At 42.6% G+C, this 15,899-nt stretch overlaps 1 protein-coding gene across 6 annotated transcripts in view; it reads left to right on the top strand.

The window, feature by feature from the left end:
- The window catches only part of PARD3B (par-3 family cell polarity regulator beta), a 1,359,033-nt gene that overhangs the window by 620,690 nt on the left and 722,444 nt on the right, over nt 1–15,899 (top strand). For all 6 annotated transcript variants that reach the window (XM_073541872.1, XM_073541870.1, XM_073541869.1 and 3 more), the window contains 2 exons: nt 6,583–6,671; nt 11,253–11,339. In XM_073541872.1, coding sequence (XP_073397973.1) covers nt 6,583–6,671; nt 11,253–11,339 — 176 coding nt within the window. The remainder of the gene's footprint in view (nt 1–6,582; nt 6,672–11,252; nt 11,340–15,899) is intronic.

The following is a 15,899-nucleotide window of genomic DNA, read 5'->3' on the forward strand; positions in this document are numbered from 1 at the left end:
TAAAGCGCTGCGGAATATGTTGGCGCTATATAAATAAATATTATTATTATTATTATTATGCCGGCGGAGATCGGTGTAGTTTTCTCAGGCATTCCCGCTCAACACACAGTCCTGCTTCTCGCGGCAGCGGGTGGTCTCCGGTTTTGCCCGCTGAGCCCCTAGTCTATTTAACTGTGGAGCAAAGGGGTAGAGCTTTCCGCAAGATTCCACTCGGCACGTGTCTCTCTGAGCAGCCTCTGTCACCTGAATGGCTGCTCGGCCATGCTCTGCTCAATGTGTGCCTCACTGCGTGTCAGCCAACGCCATTTTATCCGTACTGCGATGCTCTGTCTGTCACGCGCTTGGCTGCGCACCCGCCGATATGGATGAGTCTCTCATGTGGCCGACCTGTCTCTGCACGCTGCGGCCTATCACTTCCCTCACTGCAGCCGTGGTCCATACCTGCTCAGCGTTCTGCCGGGAAGCCCCTTTGCGTTCCCGCGCAACCCCTTAAAATGTACTTTCCATGGCCACGCCCCCTTCATCCAGGTTACCAGATCGCTCCATCTGCAATCTCATTCCCTCCAGCAACAGGAGATTAAGCCCGGACCCAGCGTTTCTGCAGCCCTTACAGCTCGGTCCTCTCTTCTATATTTTCGTGGGTTTCCTCATGGTTCTCTGGTTTTCTCCCACACTCCAAAGACATACTGATAGGTAATCTAGATTGTGAGCCCTAATGGAGACAGTGCTGATAATGGTTGTAAAGTGCTGTGGAATTATTGCCGCTTTATAAGGGAGTAAAATAAATAAATACATTTACTGGCAACTAAGTAATTAGGTTCTTAATCACTCACAGTGGATAGTTGGTGTTATTTCATTGAATGTATGTTGGTGTTTGGTACGGTACTTAAAAAAAAGTGTGAGTGTATGTAATCATGTAATCATGTATAATATATTCATTCATTGAAACACTGAGAATGCTAATTGTTTGACTAACAAAAAGAAGTACAGTACTTAGTAATAAATTAGATGAGAATATACTTATCTGCTGTGGGGATAGATAGCTCAGCTGGGGATCTTTGCTTTGGCACAAGCGTGTGGCTATTGAAGTCACTTCAGCAGACTAGCAATATGGACACGGCATATTTATTGTGCACACTTGTTATCCAAAGTTACACATGCCAAACATGAAATAAAACATCTAAGGCCGTCTGGCCACTAACTAACAATAGCAGGCTAACTACAAAATAAACCTATATAACAGCAAACAAGTCCATGTTATCTTACTGTATCAGCTCCCAGCTCAGCAGACTATAGACTGAGAGATCCCAGCTCCTCCTGATTATATCAGCTGGACCAGTCAGGAAACCAAAACCTGTATTGAATTAGTGGAGGGGGAACTACTAGTCCTTTCCATGCTGATGACTAAGGAAACCAGGACTGGATTACAGTGAAATAAACTGGCTTCATCATCAGTACAGGGAGACATATGAAATGAAACGGGGAGAAACATACCTGTTTTCTAGTACCTCTCCCCTTGGCACCTCACACACCCCCTCCTCTGTTCGAGCCCGTGGGGTCGGACACGACGAGTCACCAAGCAGTGCGTTCTAGACAACGCATCTGCATTTCTGTGCGCTGTGCCCGCCCTGTGCTCAACGGAAAATTTAAACCCTTGTAATGCTAAGAACCAGCGTGTCACCCGTGCATTGCCTTCTTTTGCCCGGGACATCCATGTTAGGGGCGAATGGTCCGTCACTAGCCTAAATTGGCGACCTAGTAAATAATAGCGCAAGGTGCACAGGGCCCATTTCACAGCCAGGGCTTCCCGCTCAACTACACTGTAGTTCTTTTCTGCTCTCGTAAGCTTTCTGCTTAGATAGGCCACTGGGTGTTCCTCGCCATTTACTTCTTGAGACAAAACCGCGCCGAGGCCCACCCCAGAGGCGTCTGTTTGGACAATAAACTCCCGTTTAAAGTCTGGTGCAACCAACACTGGTTGGTCACAGAGGACTGTTTTCAATCGCTGAAAGGCCTCCTCTGCTTCTGCGTTCCACTTTATTGTGACAGATTTCGACCCCTTAGTAAGATCTGTGAGAGGAGCTGCGATGGTCGCAAAATGATTGATGAACCGCCTATAATAACCAACGATCCCTAAAAAAGCTCCAACCTGTTTTTTGGTTACCGGTCGTGGCCAATTTTGAATAGCATCCACTTTATTGGCTTGAGGCTTCACGACGCCTCTCCCTATGCTATATCCCAGATAGCGAGCCTCTTCCAATCCCAACGTACATTTCTTGGGATTGGCAGTCAACCCAGCTGTTTTTAAGGAGTCTAAGACGGCTTGTACTTTTGACAAATGTGTGTCCCAGTCATTGCTAAAGATAATAATGTCGTCCAAGTACGCAGATGCATACTGGCCATGGGGTTTTAGGACAATATCCATTAGACGTTGGAAGGTGGCTGCGGCACCATGCAACCCAAATGGCATATCTCGGTACTGGAATAATCCCTGGGGCGTAACAAAGGCAGTTTTCTCTTTGGCTGATTCCGTGAGGGGAATCTGCCAATAACCTTTTGTTAAGTCAATAGTAGATATGTACCTAGCCGAACCCAGTCTCTCTATCAGTTCATCGACTCTTGGCATCGGGTAGGCATCGAATTTCGATACTTTGTTTACTTTCCGAAAATCGTTACAAAATCGGATAGTCCCATCGGGTTTGGGCACCAGTACGATAGGGCTAGCCCAATCACTCCGGGACTCCTCAATGACCCCGAGCTCTAACATCTTCTTCACTTCCTGGGCAATGGCTTGTCTCCGAGCCTCCGGAATTCGATATGGTTTAAGCCGTACCCGCGCCTGTGGATCAGTAATAATGTCATGTTTAATTAGGTGAGTCCGGCCAGGAAGTTCCGAGAAAATATCTGCGTTCCTCTGTATGAACTCCCTGGTCTCTCGTTTTTGCCTTTCGGATAGCGTGTCTGCAATACCCACTTCTGGCGTAGCTACCTGGGGGTCCTTTACCTTAGAAGGTGGTGCCCCTCGAGGCCCATCCTCAAGGGCAGCTCCTGCCACCAGACTCTCCCTGTCCCGCCAGGCCTTAAGCAAGTTTATGTGGTATATTTGTTCGGGCTTTCTCTTGTCTGGTTGGTGTATCTTATAATTTACTTCACCTACTCGTTCCAGCACTTCGTATGGTCCCTGCCATTTCGCAAGAAATTTATTCTCTATGGTAGGCACCAATACCAACACCCTGTCTCCGGGTTGAAAGACTCGTGTTTTTGCCGCTCGGTTGTATACTGTGCTTTGGGCATGTTGTGCGCACTCTAAACACTGTTTAACTATTGGCATAACTGCTGCAATTCGGTCCTGCATAAGTGTTATGTGTTCAATTACACTGCGATAAGGAGTTACCTCTTGTTCCCAAGTCTCCTTGGCAATATCTAACAGGCCTCTAGGACACCGCCCATAAACCAACTCAAAAGGTGAAAAGCCTGTGGAGGATTGGGGTACCTCACGTATAGCGAACAGGAGGTATGGTAGTAGGGCATCCCAATCTCTCCCGTCCTTATCCACCACCCTTTTCAACATTCCCTTTAGGGTTTTGTTAAAGCGCTCCACCAAACCATCAGTCTGAGGGTGATATACTGAGGTACGCAAATGGGAGATTTTTAGCAGTTTACATAAATCCTTAAGTATACGAGACATAAAGGGGGTCCCTTGATCCGTAAGTATCTCTTTCGGAATGCCAGTGCGGGAAAACATATTAACCAGCTCCTTTGAAATTGATTTCGCATTGGCATTCCGCAAGGGCACTGCTTCGGGATAACGCGTGGCGTAATCCAATACTACCAAAATGTACTGATGACCCCTGGCAGATTTAACTAATGGACCGACTATATCCATTGCTATCCTCTCGAAGGGCACCTCTATTATTGGTAAGGGCACTAAGGGGCTTCTAAAATGTGACACAGGTGCGGTCAATTGACACGTAGGACATGACCGACAGTACTGGGTCACGTCTCCCACTAGACCCGGCCAAAAGAAACGTTGCAGAATACGGTGTTTTGTCTTTTCTACCGCCAGGTGTCCTCCCAAGGGATGTTTATGTGCCAACTCCAAAACTACCTGGCGAAAGGACTTAGGTACCACTAGTTGTTCTACCACCACCCCACGCACCTTGTCTATGTGATACAACATATCCTGCTGCACCGCCACGTGTGGGAACTCGTTTTGAGCCCCTGGGTACAATGGTCTTCCCTCGGAGACCTTTATGTTTTCCCATGCCCTTGCTAGAGTGGGATCCTTGTGCTGAGCGGTCCCGAACTTACCACGGGCCACCTCAAGTTCAGGCATTTCTAAAACATCCTCTAGCTGGTCTGCCTCGCCTGCATACACAGCCAGAGGAGAGTCCACAGATTCTAGTACTTCCTCTGAGATGGGTTCTCCGTCGTCTTGCTGCAATGGTTCAGGGGCTAGCTCCGGAGCACCGTCTTCAACTAGAGGGTTCATGCCACTTTTGAAGTTCCACAAGTCCCAAAATAAGGGAAAGTCTCTCCCCAGGATTACACTGTGTCCCATAGACTTTATGACTGCCGCCTGATGTCTTTTCGTCCCTACTGGCGTGGCAAGAGTAACCCAGGCAGTGGGGTAGTTCTTAGTATCCCCATGGATGCAACTAATGCCCACGGTTAAGTTCGTTAGGGCGCTAGAGTCCACCAAACTGGCATGTACCAAAGTTACTTGACTGCCGGAATCCAAGACGGCATTCACACTATAACCGTCAACCTCGACATGGCACACGTGTTGTTCATTTCCCGTGAGGGTCTCCGCCACACAGACTGACTGCACATATAATGAAAGACGCCTCATAGCATTACAGTCCATTGGCTCTGTAGTCATTGGGCAGTTAGCTGCTACATGGCCAAGCCCGCGACATCGCCAACATTGTATAGGCCCTTGTCTCCTCGATGGAGATCCCAGACGAGGTCTGCTGGCTTGATGTGAGCCCGTACCACCTCCATAGTCCTTTGTAGGTCTGCTACCCTTCATCGTGACGTTCTCTTCTTTTGAAGATGGAGTAGGTTTCGCAGGACTCTCCAGCGATTTCTTGGGGGGCCAGTGGGGTGCTAACGTCCCTTGGAGTAGGCTTTCAGAAGCATTGTAGTGTTCGATCATATTCACCAACTGGTCAGCGGTAGTTGGGTCACCCTGTCCAACCCACCTCTGGATCTTAGCGGGTAAGGACCGCAGGTACTTGTCTAGAACAACACGCTCCACCATCTCTGCGGACGTTAAAGCCTCCGGTTGCAGCCATTTTTTTACTAGATGGATGAGATCATGCATTTGTGAGCGGGCTGGCTGATGCTCCACAAAATTCCATAAATGCACCCTCTGTGCACGTACATACGTGTTTACTCCCAGCCTTGCCAGGATTTCGCCTTTGAGTTTGATATAGTCCATAGCATCCGCTCCACTCAGATCGTAATAGGCTTTTTGTGGATCTCCGCTCAGAAATGGAGCAACTACCTCAGCCCATCTGTCCAGTGGTAAGTGCTCACGTTCTGCAATACGTTCAAACACGGTGAGGTATGCTTCCACATCATCGTCTGCGGTCATTTTAAGCAAAGTCTTCTGTACGGCTTTCTGCGCACTAGCAGCGCTTTGTGCACGGTCTCCCTCATCTCGGGGTTGCCGAACCAAGGCCTGTTTTATTGCCTCCAACTGCTCTTGCTGCATCTGGTGTTGCTGCTCCAGAGCCTTCTGGAAGCAAGCATTAGTCTGCTGTTGCTGCACATTTGCTTGCAATAACTGCTTCACTAGTTCCTCCATATTACTGGACTCTTGGCTCTTCAAAAGCGCAGAAGCTTTCAGCCAGGACATACACAGCGTTTTCTCTGCAGTCACAGTCCAGCAGCCACAAGTGCCCGCATTCTCCACCATTTGTGGGGATAGATAGCTCAGCTGGGGATCTTTGCTTTGGCACAAGCGTGTGGCTATGAAGTCACTTCAGCAGACTAGCAATATGGACACAGCATATTTATTGTGCACACTTGTTATCCAAAGTTACACATGCCAAACATGAAATAAAACGTCTAAGGCCGTCTGGCCACTAACTAACAATAGCAGGCTAACTACAAAATAAACCTATATAACAGCAAACAAGTCCATGTTATCTTACTGTGTCAGCTCCCAGCTCAGCAGACGATAGACTGAGAGATCCCAGCTCCTCCTGATTATATCAGCTGGACCAGTCAGGAAACCAAAACCTGTATTGAATTAGTGGAGGGGGAACTACTAGTCCTTTCCATGCTGATGACTAAGGAAACCAGGACTGGATTACAGTGAAATAAACTGGCTTCATCATCAGTACAGGGAGACATATGAAATGAAACGGGGAGAAACATACCTGTTTTCTAGTACCTCTCCCCTTGGCACCTCACACTGCATACATAAGGTACATAACATTCAGTACCAATTTGTGTCTTTTGTTAAAATGCATGTGATCCACTGTCTGTACAGAGTGTAATAAGCAGATAAGGTGTTGAAATGGAGGCACATAAGCTGCATACATGGCTAATGACTTTCTACGACTCTTTCAGGGACGATCGGCAGCCCCTACTGAAGACCAAAGAGATCTGACTTGGCAAGAAGAACTTGTGATACTACAGAGGCCCATATATATGAATAGGTAATAAATTCAGATTAAATCCACTTCTGCCAGTAACAGTTTTGGGAGTGCTGAGATGTTTTCAACCGGAGGAGGAATTCCGATATTCCTTTTCCTGTGTGTTGTAGTGATGTGCTCTCAGATTGCAGAAGCCTCGCAGTGCTTTGCCATATGGCCCTATTGAGCACAGAGTAAATAATTGATTTGTTTTAAGAATATACCTAAGTAAACCATATGGTTTTACTTACATGCATGCCATTGATGATTATAGACTTTTCTTACATTTGCAGCTCCCAGGTGACATGTTCAAAACATTTTGGTTTACAGTCACTATGAACTAATAATAATGTTATTATGCCTACATGGGTGTTGAAAGCAGATTAAAATTCATGAGATAGGCAAAAAAAATCATGAAGTATACACTGTGAAAATCTGAATCCTGTCTATGTGGCTTGTTGAGTTATGTTCCATGCCCTATTCCATGTAGAGTATTCTTTTCAATTGTATCTTGTTCAGTTTCATCATTTTACACTTCTTTAATATGGATGACAAACCTCATTCTGCATCTTAGAATGGAGCACCTTGATCCCACTGCAAATTTGGTAACTGGGCCAACTGTGTGCCATTTATAGTATTGATGTGTATTTATATGACATGCGTGAGTGCTGTGCTACATGAAGTGGATATTGCCCCTATATATTCACATATAAACCAAACTATACCCTGGACATGTGCTAACTTACTTTTTTAAAATCTGTGGCTTTGTCACACAGTTGGATGCCAAACCGAAACAAGTGAATTGATTTTCAAGATCCTGGTCCAGTGGCCTTGTCAGTATTGTGTGGCTGCCAGCTGGTAGTCACGTGGACCATCTCCTGGCATTCAGGGCACTTCTTTAAATCTGTAGGCACAGCTAGACATCATTATTGTAGCGTGATGCATGCGTGATATCGGGCCAAGTCTACTAATCAGAAGAGATACCAAGAATAACGGCATGCAAGACGTGATTCACAAAAAATGCCAGCATGTAAGAGGTGGTTCACATGTCTACTGTCTAGTTCCCATTAAGCCAAGGTCCTATGAATCAATTCTCTCAACTCTGATACCAAAATCTTTTTTCTGCACTTAATATTTCATCATTTCCTTTTGTAGTTATCACTACATACATTAAAATATAATAAATAAAGTGAATCCGTCACTCCAGCATTTGTTTTTATTTTGCCACTGGAGTGGTGCCACTAATCTAACTTCCCTGCACCTACAGTGCTGTGCAAATTAATTGGGACAAAGCATTTTTTTTAAAGTAAAGTCGTAAGTTGGTTACCAGTCAGTGATTCAATCCAGTTTTAACTGCTTTGAACAGGTGTGAATGCCTGTTCAAAGCAGTTAAAACTGGTTTGAATCACTGACTGGTAACCAACTTACGATTTTACTTTAAAAAAAAATGCTTTGTCCCAATTAATTTGCACAGCACTGTAGTATCATACTTACTGCTTGAGTTGGTCTTCTGCAGTTTGTGACCTGCCAGATCGCTCCAGTGTTTGCTGGGTGAGCCGGAAATCACAACTCAGTGTAAGTCTATTTGAGGACAGAACGAGGATCTCAGACTTAGGGCAGAGACAGACTGCCATATAACTTGTGCGAGGATCGCATCGCACTGCACGGATTGGCTGGGCACCTCTCCTGACCTGAGCATGACAGCGTCATGTATTTCTATCCATCTGTCAAGCTTAGGTCAGGAGAGCAGACAGCCAGTAGGAGGTTAATGATATGATCCTCGCACGAGAAATACAGCAGTCTGTCCCTGCCCTTACACTGAGAGCTTATGACCGTTATCTCTGAATTGCGGTCAGTCAGAAGTTGTGGTCACAAGATGGCGGATCAGGGTGGTGATTTAAACGTTCTAGTCATTTTGCAATATTAAAACACAAGCAACACACATCACTAATTTTAATAAATAGAATTAATGTTTAAAGCAAGCATATGTTACAATGATTCAAAATATTGTGCTCCATGTAAGAACTCCAATGCCTTCTTTAAATCAAACCTGACATTCATTGCTGCTTGAATGGAGGACAACATGAATTGGACATGTGCTGTGTTATTGCAGCCTTGTATGCATGGCTGTATGTGATGTTAGTATAGGGTATATTTGACTAAACACTATGGGGCCAAATCATCAAAGCAATTTTGCCAACATTTTTGCATAAATTGCTTTGAAAAGTAAAAAAAAACCAAGCAAACAAAAAAAAACCACACACACAATCTATTGTTGCGCACAAATGTGGCATCTTTTTGCCATTTCCATGTCAGCTTTTCCAAGCTCCTCCAAAGTGGGCATAGCTATTGTAGGTAGGGGGTATGGCAAGGGTGTGAAGCCACAGCTTGTGTAATTCATGACCACCTGTAGTCTTTCTTAGGGACTGGAGTAATGTTTTGTGGCACTCTTAATGAACCAAGAGTGTCTGACTCCAACTAGAAATTAAGATGAGAAAATCGCCAGTCTTGATGAATGGGGACCTTTATGTATTTTGCAATACTTTTTTACTTAGCACTCTTTCTCATTTGACTGTATAGAGTACTGGCTGTGTATACAACTGGTACCGTAAATGATTAGAAAATATAACCTCTGTTGGGAAATTAAGCTTTCCAGTATTTGTACCTCTATGACATAGAAACCTTTGACAAATAAATTCTGAGACATTTCTGTAAACCAGGAATTATAAAAGTTATGTTTTTAAATCCCCCAGCCTTAATGGGCTGACCTTCAATGACTCAATGGCAGGCTTCCTGCCCTTTGCAACAATAAATTCTAAATATCAGCTATAAGAAGAGTCAGAGAAAAGGCGATGATCCTTCCATACTGTGCAGCTGTGTGATCACTCGGGTTGGCTGGTCTTTGTGCAAAGCGTAAGGTATTACCACCATCGACTGCATAAGGCAATGTTTCTATACGTAGAGCTGATCTTTTGTTGTTATGACAGCGTGTTAGATAGCAAAGCAGAAATCTGTGGATAGATTTCTTTTAAAAGTTAAAATTCAATGTTGTCTCCCAAAATGCAGTCTGAAATATGAATTAAAAGCGGGTTATTCTCTTGTGCTCAACTGTAGCAGAATCCTACAAACAAAAAATAACAACTCATTAAGTTACTTTGTTCCATAGCAGTCTCTGGGAATATATTTTACTTTTGTGAGCTGTGTGTAGTGAAAGCCTGGCAAGGTTCATGTGTGTGATGTTATATGTGAATCCATGCCGGGGGCACTGGCACCATGACATTTCTCACTTACTACTTGATGAGATATCAACACGCCTTTGGTTAACCTAACAAGTGGCTTTTTCTGTGCTTTCAATAATGTTTTTATTTATTTATTTTTTTAAATGGGCAAATAAATTGGCTGCAAGGAAAGTTTATTGGCCTTACTGGAAGTCAATCTCCGCTCGTTTACTTACAGTCATGAGTTTTCTCATGCAGTTTACATTATTTTTGGCAGCATATTTCATACTATGAAACTTTCTGACCCAACAATAATATTTTATGTTGACTGAAAAATTATCTTTCTTCTTTGTCAAATGACTTGCTGGATTATTGAGAGTAATAAGTTGTACAAATGATTATGGGGCGAGTATCGCCCAGTGTAAATGTCATCTTTACCTTACTGTGCCTTTAAAAAGTATTCCTTTTTTCATGTTTTCTTATGTAGCAATATGTGCACAGGGCCCCATTTAGATGCTGGCACAGCTGGCAAGTTTTCCTAGGAGAAGCCGCTTCAGGAAAACACCAGTCGTCATTTTCCTCAGGCGACTTCGCCCGTGTCTTTACTGTGCACCTTGTGGCAGGTTTTCACTCTATACTGAATGGTAAAGGGTAAAAACTGGCACAATAAGTACTGAAAAATGAGCATTTCTTTTGTTTTAAACCCGGAAGTGGTAAAAGAAGCGATGTAAGATGGAACATGTGCACAGTAATATAATCTTGACATTGCTGTACACTGTGTTAATTGGGTGCTTTTGTGGTGCTTCTCCAGGCTTTTTTTGGGCACAATTCTCCTGAATGACGCTGTGTGCCCATACCCCTACTTACTTGTGACTTAGGTCATTTTATAGTTCTACACAAGCATAACATTAGCTCTATTAAAAGGAATACATGTAGATAGCTGCAGAAAGGAATTGTGATTCTGATCACATAATGCAGCGTTTCTGTGACTGAGCCAGCTTAGTCTGCCACATGGGTAGGTAAGAGGCTGTATTAAGGCCTCAAATTAAGTGACGTTAATAGCAGCTTCTGAACACACCAGTAAATTGACATGACCTCTTTCTGCAGCAAAAGGTTGCTGGCCTTTCCAGAAATGAAAGGGTGAATAATGAAACCCTCCGTCAAATGTGTGCGTGAATGGTGATCAAAAGTTGGTCAAGCATGCCAGCTTCTCCATTATATAGAAATTTTCATTTCAATCCCTTTGCTCAATGAGATCTATTAGTTTTGCTGCAATGAATTGTCAAGAAATACCATTAGCCTCAAAATGTGCTAAATGCCATTCACATAACAGTAATTTCCAGCAGCTCTTACCTTAAGACCAATGTTTTTACTTTTTCTTTTACAGTGAGTTGACTAAAAAAGTGGAAATTTCCGGGGATGATGGACCACTGGGCATTCACGTTGTGCCTTTCTATTCTTCTTATAGCGGACGGTAAGTTTTTTGTCGATGTGCTGAGTTTGATATCCCTGAGTAGATGCTCACTTCCTAATGAAAAACATTTTTACCAGTATGGACCTCGTAAATGTTCATGTTGAAATGCAGAAAAATACTTTTTTCCGGTTGCAGAGAAAGTAGGCATTCAGCAAAGGCAATCTATTCCTGTTTTATTGATTTGTTCCTCGATATAAGTACCGGTATATTAATATTTTACATACTGTATATAATGTGTTACACTTTTACTTAATAACCAATTTGTACCCCTGCCATAAACCGAGGCTTGCTTTGTATGACTTTTTAGGCTGTATGCCCATTAAGGTATTAGCTGCAAATTCATTTCAGATCCTCTCCTAATGTAAAGTACCATACATGTGAATGTTTGCATGGATTTCACTCATTCATGCGGTCGCTCATATCCATGGCAGGATCTGCATTTTGAATCCACTGGATAATCATTATATAATATACATGTGGATTTTAGACCCCTTGCGGGACCTTAGAGTGTTTTCTACAATTACATATTTGCGCGCTTTTGCAATATCTAACTTAATATATTTAGTCAAATAAATTTGGAGGACACCATTGATAAAAAAAGGCATAAAAGTCAAAGGTGCATCAAAACTTCTGCGTAATAATGACTTCAAAGCTGGAAGATGAAGAATAGGGACTATACATAAAATACAGACTTGAACATGGCACATTTTTGTTATTTTAGCATGTTGAAAGAAATTAAACACATACAAGACATTATAAAATTACCTAAAAATGCAATTCATGCACACACACATCCAAAGAAAGCCACTCCAATAAGATGAATTCCTGTCCTCTACTCTCAATAGTATTAACATATGGAGCCAAATGTTAGGCTATGTGCCCACGTATGCAGAAAATTTCTGCATAAAAACCGGACTCCTTCCCAGAAACCACGCTTTTTTTTCCTCACGTTTTTTGCGCGTTTTCCGTGCGTCCCCAGTCTCACAGAAAATAGCTAAAAACGCTGACTTTTCCACAAAATTAATGAGCATGCTGAGTTTTTTACCGCAATGTGTTTTTTTCACGGAAAAAATGCATCAGTATGCACAAAAAGTGCAGAATGCATTAAAATGAATGGGATGCTTCTTTTAAGAGATTTTTAAGCATTTGTTCCAGTAAAAACGCTTAAAAAACGCTTATGTGGACACAGCCTAAAGGAAGTTGCGAAAGCACATGAAAACTTCAAATCATCCGAAGAACAAAGCATCAGAACTCTGTCAAATGCATAAACTGACCCCATTAGGATACAACAAATATATAATGATCCATAAGGGCTGGGGTTAAGCTCAATGGTGCCTTTTTTTACTCATTTTCCCTGTGTGTACACAAGAAGCTATTATTTATATCCCAGAAATCTTACTTTAGACTTTTGTCAAACACAGTATTTTTCCCTGCCATGAAATGACCCCACTCATGTACATTACTATAAACTGCTGAAAATTTGTGGTGTAGAACTTGCTCTTCAAATTCTCATTAAATCCACCTTGTCTGATCTCATCCACAGAATAAGTTATTATTATAGCGCCATTCATTCCATGGCGCTTTACATGCGAGGAGAGGTATACATAATAACAAAAAAGTACAGAAATCTTAAACAACACAGGTCTCGACTGGTACAGGAGGAGAGAGGACCCTTACCGCGAGGGCTCACAATCTACAAGGGATGGGTGAGCATACAGTAGGCGAGGGTAGAGCTGATCATGCAGTGGATTGGTGGTTACCGCAGGTTGTAGCTTGTCGGATGAGGTAGGTCTTCAGGTTCTTTTTGAAGGTTTCCATGGTAGGCAAGAGTCTGATGTATTGTGGTAGAGAGTTCCAGAGTAGGGGTGATGCGTGGAAGAAACCTTGTATGCAATTGTGGGACGAAGAGATAAGAAGGGAGTTGAGAAGAAGATCTTGTGAGGATCAGAAGTTGCGTGTAGGTAAGTACTGGGAGCCAATGTCACAGATGTATGAAGGGCACAGGTTGTGGATGGCTTTGTATGTCATGGTTAGGGTGTTGAACTGGAGTCTTTGGGTAATGGGGAGCCTGTGCAGGGATTGACAGAGGGGGGAGGCTTGGTAAAAGCGGAGAGACAGATGGATTAGTCGGGCAGCGAAGTTTAGAATAGATTAGCAGGGGTGTGAGAGTGTTAGAGGGGAGGTCACAGAGCAGGAGGTTGCAGTAGTCAAGGTGGGAGATGATGAAGGCATGGATTAGGGTTTTTGCAGATTCTTGTTTGAGGAACACACGGATCCAGGAAATTTTTTTGAGTTTAAGTCGGCAGGATGTGGAGATGGCTTGGATATGTGGTTTGAAGGAAAGATCAGAGTCAATGATTACCCTAAGACAGCGAACTTGTGGGACTGGGGAGAGTAAGCAGCCATTTACTTTAATGGATAGGTCCATTGGAAGGCTCGAATGAGATGGAAGAAAGATGATGATTTCTGTTTTGCCCATATTAAGTTTTAGAAATCTAGTGGAGAAGGATGAAATAGCAGACAGACATTGTGGGATTCACACCTGCGCATAGAAAACTCATTTGTTTTTCTTCCAGAAAACTCTACATACCCTAATTTTCATACATATTGTCATCTGCATGCAATCCGTTTTTATATGTTAGCAATTTTTAAAATTTACAAGAACAAATACAATTTCCTATGCTAAAAAATTGCTGTATAAACACAAAGGTCCCTAAAGAGCATAATTAAAGCAGCAGGGGATCAGAGAGTATATTTAACCATATAATACATTTTATTAACAGAAATTAACACATTAAAACAAGTCTGAACTAAGTATCACTACCAAAGCAGGACTAGTTAGGAATGAGTAATAGAAGTTTAGCCAGGAGTACAAATGTGTAGCATAAATAAGTTTATGTAAAGCACGAAGCCCTGTCCATTATATTAAATTGCAAATGGAAATAATCGTGACTGAAGTAACTTGTCAGCAAGCAATTGATAAATATACATGAGCTTAGCAGCAGTAAAGAATTAATGTGAACACAGAAGTCTTAGTTAAGTCTGGCACCCACTCATGAAACCCAGGCAAAGAGTAATGTCCTCATGTGAGGTGGAGGATGTCAGATAGTGATCAGATACATTGTGTCATGATAACTGTAAAGTGCATGCTGTGCAAGGCAAAGGTATGGTAAAGTGTATAATTTAGGGTAATACTTACAAGAGTGTGGAGTAATAGGATCCCGGCCTGCCGCCCCTACGCGCGTTTTACCTTGTCTTCATCTCCTGACGAATAAAGCCAAAATACACAGACAAACAAATAAGGATGGTGGTTGAGACAGAGAGAAAATAAGTTGTAGCACTCAAAAGTAGACAAAAATAACATAAATATGAAACATATGTCAGCAGTGTACTCCTTACTTATTTAGGTTTGCTTCTAAGCGATGTACCCTACTTCCAAGAATCAAATAATGTGCATGTTAAAGGGGATTGTGCAATTTTTTTTTTTTAAATGTCTACTTTCCTGCATAAACAGTACCAGAACTGTCCATGGGTTTTATCTGCTATTGGCTCTAAGCTCCAGTGACCTCGACAGGACTGAGGCACAGTACCACATGCACAAATTGTGGATAGATGTGATGTTGTTTTTAAAAGAAAATAGCCATGTTATTCCTGAAAATTTCCATTACTAATAAACCTAGATTCACACAAGTTTTTATTGCTACGGATAGTTTCACACCAATTCCAACCCACAATTTGCAGGGAAATCTGTACAACAAATCTTCACCGAGTCGTGTGGATCTTGGTGCAGATTTGCGGTTGACCCCCCTGTTACAGTCCCCACACGTAGTTCACCCTGTGCCATATTGCTATCATATGGACTTCCAGCATAGTAGTTGTTGACCGTTATATTAATATGCTGAGAATGTTTGTTCTGGTTGTCTCATATCTTTATCTGGATTACTTGTGATAAGTTTCCTGCTGCCAAAAAGATTTATCCTTTGCTGAACCACTTAAAAATGTCTCCAGTTTTCATAAACAAAATTTCCTTCCAAGCTGTCTTCATACATTTTATCTGCCATCAGCTCATTGTTTTGCCCTTCAGTTCTCAAGTTGTGCATTAAATCTAGTGCTTGCTTGGTTTGCCCCACGCCTGCTTCTGATCTGTATCTGCCTTACTCGTTCTCTTTTCCTAGAATCCTCGTGTCTCTGCTGAGGAGTTTAAGTGTTACTTACCTTCCTATGCTTCATATGTGTCTCCATTAGGAGAAAGTGGAGGAATAATAGTGCTGTTTTCATGTGAATCATGAAATACCAAATTATTGTGAAGTAGACTAATCATCTACTTATACAGCGCACCCATAATGCATTACTCGCATCTAATGGATTTTCTCTCTTTACCATTTTTTATATTAAGTGCCACTGTAGGCATTGTGTAGTCAAAACATTTTTACTTGCCCTGAAATGCACAGTTTAACCTGTGTTTTTCCACTGGTAATGAACCTTTCTTAGGAAGACTCCGTGGGGAACGGTTTCTCCACCATGTGACGCACTGTAAAATTATTTGTGTCAGAGAGGGGA

This window comes from Dendrobates tinctorius, unplaced genomic scaffold (genome assembly GCF_039654945.1).
Source record: "Dendrobates tinctorius isolate UK_male_01 unplaced genomic scaffold, ASM3965494v1 ptg000125l, whole genome shotgun sequence".
Taxonomy (NCBI): Eukaryota; Metazoa; Chordata; class Amphibia; order Anura; family Dendrobatidae; genus Dendrobates; species Dendrobates tinctorius.